The 11,635-nt window shown below is 49.1% G+C and overlaps 1 protein-coding gene across 1 annotated transcript in view; it reads right to left on the bottom strand.

Moving 5' to 3' along the window:
* Nucleotides 1-5,616: 5,616 nt before the first annotated feature.
* LOC104517055 (EF-hand calcium-binding domain-containing protein 4B-like) overlaps nucleotides 5,617-11,635 on the bottom strand; it is a 25,563-nt gene continuing 19,544 nt past the window's right edge. Inside the window, exons 14-17 of the mRNA XM_010161600.1 lie at nucleotides 9,157-9,271; nucleotides 7,433-7,540; nucleotides 6,713-6,789; nucleotides 5,617-5,701 (exon numbers count right to left, since the gene is read on the bottom strand). Of these exons, the coding sequence (XP_010159902.1) occupies nucleotides 5,617-5,701; nucleotides 6,713-6,789; nucleotides 7,433-7,540; nucleotides 9,157-9,271 (385 nt within the window). The remainder of the gene's footprint in view (nucleotides 5,702-6,712; nucleotides 6,790-7,432; nucleotides 7,541-9,156; nucleotides 9,272-11,635) is intronic.

Raw genomic sequence — 11,635 nt, forward strand, 5'->3', positions numbered from 1 at the left:
CGGTGACCCCGCTCTCTCCACCTGGGCCTCACGCAGGTTTCCATCGCCCCAGGCCACACATTACAGCAAACTCGAGCTGGAGTTTCTCTTTTTTTTTTTTCTTAAGGCGTCAGACCTGCTTGTTAAAGAGTTTTCCATGAAACATCCCGTAAATCAAGATCAAGCCCTGACTGGCGTGTTGCCTCATCCTTCCATTACCTCATTTCAACCTCAGCTCAAACACCTCAGCCCTGGACAGCCCGGCGACAGGCTGGCCTCGGAACAAAGACCCTCGCCGGCTCCCTCGGTGGCCGTGGCCTCGCACGGCTTTTTAGGAGTCATGGGAAGAGAGGAGCTCCGAACCGTGAGGGAGGGAATAGGCCAGTGTAGGACCTCCTGGGTGTTTGCCTCAGCCATACTGACTGCTTGGAGTGAGGCCAGAGGAGGCCACGGGGATGCTCCGAGGGCTGGAGCCCCTCTGCCATGGGGACAGGCTGGGAGAGTTGGGGGGTTCAGCCTGGAGAAGGGAAGGCTCTGGGGAGACCTCAGAGCCCCTTCCAGTGCCTGGGGGGGCTCCAAGAAAGCTGGGGGGGGACACGACACTTTCTACAGGGGCAGGGAGTAACAGGACAATGGGTAGTGACTTTAAACTGAAAGCAGGGAGATTCGGATACCAGGAAGAAATTCTTCCCACAGAGGGTGGTGAAGCACTGGGACAGGTTGCCCAGAGAAGCTGTGGATGCCCCATCCCTGGGAGTGTCCAAGGCCAGGCTGGATGAGGCTTGGAGCAACCTGGTCTAGTGGAAGGTGTCCCTGCCCATGGCAGGGGGTTGGAACTGGATGATGTTTAAGGTCCCTTCCGACCCAAAGCATTCTGTGATTCTGTCATTAACCTCTCCTGCCCATGTACCCAACTCAGAACCACTTCATCCTTCCCAGTGAGTAAACCAATTCCTCTCTCCTCAGTCCACAGGGATCCTACTTAAGCTTAGAGCCCCTGGAGAGCCAAGCGATCAAATAGATTAAGTAGCCTTAGGGGACCAGCTCACACTCACACATTGAAAGGTTTCTTGCACGGAGTGTGTGGCAGAGCCAGGAGGCAACAAGAGAGATATCAGCCCGTCCTCCAGGCCCCAGACCTCCTTGGCAGGGTCCTGGGAAGCTGCAGTGGGCCACTGCCTTCTTGTTGTGTCTGTAGTTTTCATGTACAGATTGGAAGGAGTGTAACCTCCCACCCTGGCAGATTTGGGTCAGCAAATGGGCATGATTAGGCACAACAGCTGCCTGCATTTCAGTCATGTGCTTGGGAAAGCCTGCAGGTAAAGGTGAGATAGACCACAGGACCCCCTGCACCCCAATCCTCAGCTTATCACTGCAGTTATATATATAAATATATATATACTGGATATAGGTGTTTACCTTGAAAACACTCATTTTACCTGGCCAGGTCTCCTGTGGACTAGTCATTTCAGAAGAAGCACACGGCTACTCTTGTGTTTGCAGGATCAGGGCCTTATTAAACCACTTGGCTTGATATGCATATAAAACATGCCTTGCAGGCCTGAAGAGTCTGGAACTGGATTATTTAGCCACGCCGACCAAAATTTCCGTGTGACTCATGAACAGCCAGATAAGTAGTGAGTAGACTGGCGGCTCAAAGAGCTGAGGAACCTCTGAACTGCAGGATTGTGGCTCTATTGGTGCTGAGCAGGAGATTTCAAAATAGAACACTTAAAGGTGTATATAGCGTGAGCTATGACATATGTTTATAGCTGGAGCTTAAGTTCTTGGTCAATATATATACTAACTTTAACAAGTAAAAAGAGCATGAAAAGACATAAACAGAAGGTGACAGGACAGAAAATAATGCGTGAGAGACTGCAGGATCCCCATAAAAGGAACTGATTAAATGTGCACAAATGGGAACTGTCCCTTGGAGGTCAGGCTGCTGGAATAAAGAAGGTAGAAGAAAACCAACATCCCAAACCTTTACAATTCCTGCATTTGTCCTATGGGAAAGCTTTAAACTTACCACTGCAGCTTAATGCTCTCTTCAGCTGTGTTTTGTCTTTTCAAAGCGGTGTCGGGCAAACCCTGTTACGCTTTCCCGTAGCACACGAACGCAGGAGACCCAGGTGGAACACAAGGCAGTGGGGTCCCTTCGCCTGCGCGCAGAGCTTTGTGGCACTGTGGCTGCTTATCGGAGCAGCTGTTTTTTTCACCTTTGCCCCTAGAGCTGATTGTATACACGGCTGCACTGTTGGCAGCTGACAGGACAGGCTTCCTAGGCTGCAAGAAAAGTACATTCTTGTGATACCATTCCAAAACGCCTTGCAGATGATGTGCAAAAAATCACCTGTCCACTAGGAGACTGCAGCGGATACACTGCAGAAATGAGGCCCCAGGCAAAGCCTATTTCACATCCTCCTGTCTCCTGCCACCTCAGGACATCCCCATTATTTGATTTTATTTACGCTGCAGTTTCTAGCAGTTGCTTGCAGAAGAGTGGCAGCTCCCAAGGCTTACCTTTAGAGGTGGGAGGGAGTCTGGCAAAAACAGAGGCTGTGTAGTAAAAGTAGGAATTTTATGGACAGTCTGGTCTAGTTTGGGGTGTGGGATCAGAAAAGTTTAAAAACGAACAACGCGTCCCTCTGGACTGTGCGCATCAAGGTCTTCCAATGGGCCATTTAAGTACTGTGCGAAGAGACAACAAAAGATCGTCCAGTAATAAAATCCACCCTGGTGCCTACTGTTGTCCAAGCGCAACCCTGCCACACTGTCATGGTTGACACAAAAATCCACCCTGTTCCTGCTAAAAAAAAAAAAAGACGTTACCATTAATGACTTCCGGCGCTATCAATTTATAGCAGAGGAAATGAGTAATAATTTCTTTGGTCAAAGCTGCAGAGAGATTAGTTCTGTAATGCACAAACATACCAGGTGGAACCATGCCAGGGCATATGGATTAACACCAACCAAATTCCCAACTCCAGTGGGATGATTAAAATAAATGTTTAGTTCTACAAATACAGGTACAAGGTAACAACATGCCCCCTCTGAAAGCAATACGCTGCCCCCAGACATCGGGGCAGCATCTCCCCTTTTTCTCTTCCCTGCTCAACCAGATTCTGGCTGGTTTAGAGAAGAAAAAAATAAGACTGGAGGTGAATTGCTCCTGTGCTGCCCCCAAAAGTGGGTTCTGATCAACACACTCTCTATGTATAAACCTCCTGTTTGCACTGCCACGGGGGAACAGGCTCCGCAGCTCTTCCTGAGCAGTGGGAAGGGGAGGTCATGCCACAGAGACTGAACAAGGGAGGCTGAATCTCCTGCAGTGCCTGAAAAAAATCTCTCCCAACACGACCATTTGTAAGACAGCGTTTCTTTATTGCCTGTACTCTGCACACTAAGAAAACACGCTTAAGGTTGCACATGAAAATACCCCACCACGGTGGTTCTGGCTGTTGCAATAGGAAGGTACTGATGAAGGTAACACACAGAGTGCCCCGTATTCGTGTGGCAGCTGTTATTTCACACCTTTGTCTTTCAGGTGCGCTGTACACAGCGTGGGAGGTGCATGTTCAGATCACAGCAGATTGGATACTGCTCTCTTCATTCTGCAGCAACTTCCCAAATCCTGCTGCTGCAGGTAAGTAAATGTTAGCATGACCCATGTGCACTGACAAAAGATGCCAGTTCTTAGCCAGCACCACTCCTTATTAACTGCAACTGGAGCGTGATGCTGAGGAGTCAATCACAGCAGCTCCCTCAACTCAGGCAGGGGGTTTGACCTATTCAACAGGTGATAATGTCTGTGCTCCTTCACAGCCACATCGACTAGAGAGCCAGAAAGCCATGTCCGTGTTCAGGTTACAGCTGCTTGCTGAAATCAGGAAATCAGAGAGGATTTCCCTTCCCAAACGTCGTTTCTTGCAAACACAAGCAGTTTCACTGGTGGCACTGCTGGTGTTGCTCCAGACTCCACACCAGCAGCCATGGTTCTTTCAGGACCTATGCTAACTTTGAGTCCCGGTCTCTGGAAGGTGTTGCTGCAGTTAGACACCGAGTGAACCACAGCCAGCCAGCAGTAAGGACTGAGCAGGAACGCACTGCTTTTAGCTATTCCTTTTAGTCAGGAATCCTACTCTTCCAGAGAAAAACTTCTTTCCTACCCAGAGTAAAGGGCACCATGGGAGGAACCACGGAAATTCTTTGTAACTGATGTGCTGTGGGTGACTCAGAGCACTTTTCCTGCATGGGATATTCCTAGAGAAATCTGTGCAATAAACAGACGTTCTGAGTAATCACCCTGTCCCAAGAGAGGAAAGACAGTGGGTAAATATAGGCCTTCCCTGTGCTGTAAGGTTGGTGAAACAGTTCACAGTTGCAGCATCACATCTTGCGCCTAAAACGTCAGTCACATGCAGAAACAGACTCGAAGGCGAACAGGGCGTTATAGAAAAAAGCTCACTTAGTCCCATAAGGCTTTAAAAGCAACTGAGCTACAAAGCAAAAAGTATCACACCCCAGAGAACACCCAGGGCTTTGTGCAGACGCACACTTTTGGGGCCAGTTCCAACCTCCCCCTGCTTTGCCTCACTCCTTGGCGACAGGGCTCCTTCCCAGCGGGAACAGCTTCAGCCCTGCTCTTTCTCAGGCAGCTGCCTCGTGCTTCCAGCTCGGGTATGTCTGAAAGCACTGCGGGCAAGCCAGCAGGGCGGGATCTTTCAGTACTGCACCTAAGTCCTAACTGCTGGAGAAAAGGATAAGGGAATGGGAGGGAACAGGTAGCATCCAGCCTTAAAACAGGCAACATATGGCCCGCCAGGATGTACAGCATAGGTCCTGCAACGGGTTGAATCAGCAGCACGTGTCAGCGCCTGCGAGTCCCAGGGCAACTGCTCTGTGTCCTGTAAACAGTGAGACGGGGCAGTGACAAGGTCCATTAGGGCAACAAAGCAAAGAAAGCCATCAGGATGACTCATTTTATCAGTTCATACTGTAGCCACATATGGAATCAGTCAACTAAAATATAGGCAAATCAAACCATACTTCACAGTAAATACGGGGCCTGATCCAGACCCTGCAGGGACTGATGGAGGTTCTCCCGCTGACTGCAACAGGCTTTCAGCTGGGCTCTGGTGATAGGGAAGCAAGAGGGGATGCTGCTTTTTGAGATGGATAGATCACTACCTACGGCTAGCCCAAATTTAAAATAATTTCTTTTCCTCTTACACTAAAATTCTATTTAATACAGCACCCACTGTGTCCTCCACTCTCTGCTGCCAGGCCACGTCTTTGCCAGAAAGAACAGGAACAAGACTTCATCCTTTTACTGCGAAGTGACCTCTCCACACAGAAGGCTCAGTTTGTGCTATTAGCCAAACCTAGCCGAATTCCTCCCAAGAAGCAGAGGCCTCCAGAGACCAGGGCTGCATGCAGAGTTGGGAAACGGAGCAGTGCAGATCATACGCACATTTTGGCCTGATTTAGTGGCTTCAAATTCCCAGGTGGGAAAAAGCTGCAGCTTCCCCAAGTCTCTGCAGAGCCGATGCCATCAGTTTTGGCTTACTCAAAAGGAACCCCAGCTTCATGAAACAGTGCTGGCACAGGCCTTTTGCTGACACCTTGATGTGCCTATGTGCAGCACCCTTTCCTCCTGATGACATCTTCCAGCTGCAGGGCTTTTTCCCTCTGCCTGTCTTCTTGGGCTGTCAGCAACCTGGAACAAGCAGTACAGACCAAGAACACACTCAGTTACTGAGATCTTCCTGCAAAGGCTTTTGGATCTGCCCTTTGGTCCCCCCCAGTCAGCCAGAGGCATTTAGAATTGTAGGAAGTGACTGGCCCAAAGACCAGGCTTCTCTGGAAGCTGGGCTAGATAGACCACCTACAGAAAATGGGAATTTCCAGCGGACAGGGAAAGAAACTGGGCGCATGAAAGAGGAGACGGCATGGCTTAGTGGTCAGAGCACCAGACTGGGTGTGAGTGGTCTGTGCCTTATTCCCAAGCTCCCGCACTGATGGCAGAAGCCCAGGCTGTTTGCTTCACCTGCCTGGGTGCTCCGGCAGCAGCATGATCATAAAGTATGCTGAAGGCTGTGGGAGATGTGATTGACTTAGCTACCAAGTAGATCATCCCAGTGAATGAACAGCTGAGTCCTGCTGTGAATTTGACAGAGATGATGCAGCAGGAGGTGAAGGGATTAAAGACACCCCCAAAACCAGGTATCTTGCAATATTTTAAAACTTTTTCTGTAACTACTTGCTTTTTTAAAACTAAAAGTCTTAGTAAGGCTGAAAAAAGTTTGCTCTAAGTGTTTTATCTCCTTTTAAAAATACTGTCACCTAAATATCACATTCTATCTTTAATAAGATAAGGAAGAAAAAACCCTTAGAGATGCATGCAGACTTCAAACTGAAAATGCCAACTTCAAATCTGGCATAGCACACAAAGCTTTTGTGATTAAATACTCAAAACTCCCAATCTTTCAACAGGCAGCTCTGCCAGATGAAGTTTTGCATGCGATAACATCCGGCCCACGCTTGGTGCTTCCCAGGCACAGAGGACAGGACCTGGCGTCGGGGAAAAGCACACTGCTGCAGCTCTCTGTGTGCCATGGCAGAAAGTCAGGCTCTGACAACCCCTCTTCTTGCCCGTTCCCCAGGAGAGCCCACACCCATCACCTACGGCTGTGGAGATATCCCAGGGTGACTGTTCCTGCTCACTGACCTGGCCATGTGCAGCATGGGCTCCATGATGTTATAGCCAGTCATCGCGCTGCACTCATAGAAGACAGCCTTGTATTCCTGCCACAGAACACAGCAAGCACCCAGGCTGGCGTCCAGCTCTCGCCCACCGTGCACCCACCCCCCGCTGGGAACTCTGCCGAGAGCAGTTGGGGCCAGGAGGGTGCACACACCCTGCTCACCAACCCAGGAAAAGGAGATCCTCCTCAGCACTGGGACCCCAGCACCAGAGTGTCCAAAAGGGAACACCAGGGGAGTTATTTGGAAAGAGAAAACATCTGTCCAGGGTACTTGGATTCTCTTTCCTTTGTGCTGCAGAGTCCAGATGACAGTTAACAGCTCTGAAACCCTGCCACCCCCACCCCCGGGGATGCTGATGCAGGGAGTACTCAATTAGGGGTGTCCTCAAATGGGAAACCAGCCATGCACACTCCCCTCGGCATCACCCTAAGGAGGCATCGAGCCTCAAGAGAAATACATGAGCACGCCTCACGGGCCGTTGTCTGCTGCATGCTGGCCACCACCTCGTCCTCCCCAGTACCAGAGGGACCTCGGTACATGCTTGCACTGGAGAAATGGGGCAGGCAGTGGGGGGAAAGGGAAGGTACCACACTGGGAAACGGCTCCAAGAAGGGCTTCCTGCCTGCCAGGCTGCAGGAGGGAGGCTGCAGAGCAGGTTGAGCAGCAGTGCATAAAGTCATACCTTCGCCAGCCTTTCCCCCTCCACCCTGGGCACATTCCGTATCTGTCTCTGCGCAGCATCCATTTTATTTCCAAGCAGAAAGACCACAGCTCCATCCTCTATGCCTTCCTGCAAAAGAAACAGAGCACCCTAGAGACTCGGCTGAGGGAAGGAAATATCTTGGAGCAGATCCTGTTCTAGCTGACGCAAACAAGACCTTCAGTGGCAGCAGTATCAGGCCCTTTAGCTCATTAAAGGGCTATTCCTCAAACAAAATTCCAGGGATTTGTGGAAGGAAGCTTAAACTACGGGAATGTATTTCAGATGTTTGGTATATAGAGCTAGGATACTGAGAGAGGGGAGACAGTTCCTCTCTGGGAAATAACCAGCCTAAAGAAAAGCAGTTTGCCCCACATGCTGCTCAGAATTTAAGTTCAGGCAGAGCTTCTTTCAAGTTTGGTCTCTTTTGTGCATGTGTTTGTCTGATGTGCTGTCCTAAACTCAACCACCCCTTGCTGAAAGTCCAAGGGCTGAGCAAGCTAAGCAGCATTCAACTCTTGTGTAGGGTCTCCGTCAGAACTGTTATTCCTAGGTGACTCCTGCTGCTCATTGCCTTTGGTAACTCCCTGTAGATCCACTGGCTCAACTAGGACATCACCAGAGTAAGGACTGCTGAAAGGGGTGCCAAGTTATTTCCAAACCTGACTGCCATGGATGAATTACAGTACCTGAACAGCTTCAAAGCAAGATATATATGAAGATGGGGAAAGGAAGAGAAGAGCTATTATTAAAAGTTACAGATTTTGGGTGCTTTGATTTTCTGTGTGCTCAGTTTAACCTTCCTGAAAGGAGCCAGATTTTCAGAGGCTGGTTCTTTTTGAAAATCTTAACCTTTGATCTTTTAGAGTCCAAAGAAATAGTTACGTGTTTGGGGTTTTTTTTACCTCCCCAACAGGCCTGTGAAAGTTTCTAATGTTATTAACCTCCAACCTACAATTATTCATTTCACTTACATGTTGGTTTTTGAGACTCAGCACAATCAAAACAAAACCACCCTTGACAATTTCCCTTCGGTTCTGAGTCATTTACACACAACCTGTTTAATTATACAGACAGGTATTTTTGTCTCCACGAGAAGGTACAAGCCACAGATGAGTGCTTTTATTGAGAGACTGGAAATAAAAGGCAGGGGCGCACACTGCAGTATTAAAACACAGTCATCAAATAGAAAAGTAAAAATAGAAATCAGCTGTTGAAGCAAATGAGGAAGAAAAATAAGTTATTACTAATATCTCAGCCTCATCCAGAAATCTCAAAGCAGTGTCAGGATGTGCTCGTGCGAAACACTGTTCTTGTAGGCTGCAGGTCTGAGCTTAAACACACCGTGCCCTTCCCTGTTCACAGCCTGGACACCACATCTCCTTGCCTGAGCACACGTGTGATGTGACCACATTTAGGAGATGTGGCCGATGCACGTGGGCTGCTTACAAACACAGGCTGCTGTGTTGGCAGGTCCCACCACCTTCTGCCACAGAAACAGCTCTCCCTCATTGAAGATGCCAAAGCCCGTTCAATAAGAAGCCCATGGTCCCCAGTTGACTACCACAGGCAGCACCCAGAGCGTCTGCTTTGATAACCCAGGTTCTCCTGCGGCATCGGAGAACACTGCTCCCAGACAAGACTGTTGGAGCTGGTCTGGAGTGAGGCAGCAGCAGCAATCGAGAACCAAGCCACCCCGCTCTCACCTGGACACTGCTCATCCAGTTCCGTACCGCCATGAAGGAGCACTCGGCTGTAACGTCGTACATCACCAGAATCCCATCCGCCTTCCGGAAATACTGCTTGGTAATGCTCCGGAACCTGGGCCCAAATGAAACCAAAGGCACTCTCAGAACCATGGCTGCGTAATGCCAACAAACACAATGGGATTATCTGTCTTGTAGTGCAGGCTCTCTGCAAGGCCTGGCAGCCCGTGTGCGAGATGGGGCTGGTGCGTACAGGCTGGAGAACCACAGGTCAGACCCTCGCACCTTTGAGGGAAGCCGGGCAGCCATGGGTAAGCAGGAATCTTTCCACATGCACGGAGCTGAGAAAGCAGGAAGGAAGACCTTTGCAGGTCAGGATGAAGGAAATAGAAAAATCTGTTTAGCTGGGATAGGAAAAGGTAATTGCTTATAAAAAGGGAAGTGGATGGAAAAAACAAGACCTTTCTCCAGAGTCTGGAAGAATCTGCAGACTAAGCTGTACCACTGCATAAGCCAGGCGTGCATAATGTCTGCCCCAGTGCTGCCAAAACAGCAATTAAGATCTCAGCATCAGTACCCTCTGTTTCCAGTTTTGAGTCTATCAAGCAATGCCATCGTATATAAAATCAGCAGTTAGACACAATTTTCAGGAGAAACTCCCACCGGACACCTACTTTTTCCTGTGGATACCGGTTAGAACCACAGACTTGTATTTTGGGAATACATTTAAAAAAACCCAAACCAAAAACAACCACCAAACCTTAAAACCTGTAAAAAGTTTGTGACGCGGCCATGATACAACCACACTGATTGCACACTGATGGAATTAAAGGCAACACAAGTACCTAGATCTCACTGGAGAGCTGTGTATTTCAGCCCCACACAGGGTAAACTCTCCAAGAAAACCTACAGCGAGTAGTGACCCTCCTGAACCCTTCAGCTGATTGCCTGAAGCCTGTTCTTCCTCCCTGCAGTAAGGGATGACATTCTGGCAATTACCCAACAGAGACAGCTCAGACTGTATCTTTGGCAGTCCAGGTACACCTTTGGAGCTACAGGAACAGGCTAGATGCTCCAGGAGAAACATCAAGTGCAGCATGCACTGGTCTTGGGGAAGTCACCAAGGAGTTCTTGCACACTCCAAAGGGATTCCTCTCTCTCTTCCATAGGATATTCACAGCTGGACACCTTCAGTTAGATGTAATTAACACATCTCTACAAGAAAAGCTTTTGCTTCTTCACAGGTCTCCTATTCCATATCAGCATTGAGCCAGGTTCTCTTTGGCAAGTACACATCCAAGACCCGCTAACGCTGCCGGGACCTACTCCAAAGGGCCTTCTGCCGACACAACATCGCCAATTTGGCCTCTGATACAACCTGGCTTCAGTAAAATGTCACATTTCATGTCCTAACAACTCCCCTTACTGCTTAGCTTCAGCACTGAAATAACCACAGGAGGCCCCTCGAAAATATCTTCAGCATGAAGCTTGATTTTTGAAGAAATAGTTTGGTTTTGAACAGATGCCCCTACTTAGCACGTTCCTGCCTGGTCTGCATGGTCTAGCTGACTGAGGTAGACAGCATCATTACTCTGCTGGCACAGCTCAGGATTATAACATTCCCATGAACTCAGCTGCCCCACAACATACTTAGCCCAAAATACCCAGTAGTTATTTTTGCCAGGCTCTTGAGGTTAACGGTCCTGCTGATATTTTGTCTTCTGCTTCAAAGTGCATCATAAAGTCTAATTTACAGTAGTGGTGGGCCTAGATCTCTAGTAGCAGATGAGGGTCAAGAGTTACCTCTACTCTTCTGATCCTCCACCAACGGTGCCAACACCTAGTGGTGGACCAGGCTTTTGAAACTAGAAGCTTTCAAACGGGGAACACGTCACAAAAAGCTACACTGCCCCTCTACCAAAGATTGTCACTTCCATGAGTCTGTCAGCAGAAGCGTCATTGGAAGGGGCAATAACGCCACCGCGAGAGCTCAGCAGGGCAGTTCAAGTCACCTTCCCTACAAGTCAAGCCAATTTAGCTGGCTTTGAATTGGATGGGGAAGGGTTCACCCACTCTCTGAACAGCAAGTGGTGATGAGCAGCCACGGACAGCTGCAGCCCAGATGAATCCAAGAACAAGTCTATCTAGAGCCTTCATTTCTACCCTAATCTTCAGATTTTCCCAGAGGCAGGCTGCTGCAGGAGAGCTTTGCGGGCTAGAGGAGTTTCAAACCCCACAACATACAGTGATTTATGGACAGACTGCCTGAAGCCACAAGCATGCAGGTCAGGTGTATGGAAAACTACTTTTCCGTCAGTCCTCAGAGCGACCCTCCCGGGCTCACACCTTTGCAGCCACAACTTCTAGAAATCTCCAAAAGAGGCTTTAGCTGCAGGTTCAGCACTGGACTAGCTGCTGCGATCTTTCTGGTCCTTCGGAAGCTAACAGTTTTTCCCAGAGACAGAAACTGGGTGCACAC

Source organism: Eurypyga helias, unplaced genomic scaffold, assembly GCF_000690775.1.
Source record: "Eurypyga helias isolate BGI_N326 unplaced genomic scaffold, ASM69077v1 scaffold17661, whole genome shotgun sequence".
Lineage (NCBI taxonomy): Eukaryota > Metazoa > Chordata > Aves > Eurypygiformes > Eurypygidae > Eurypyga > Eurypyga helias.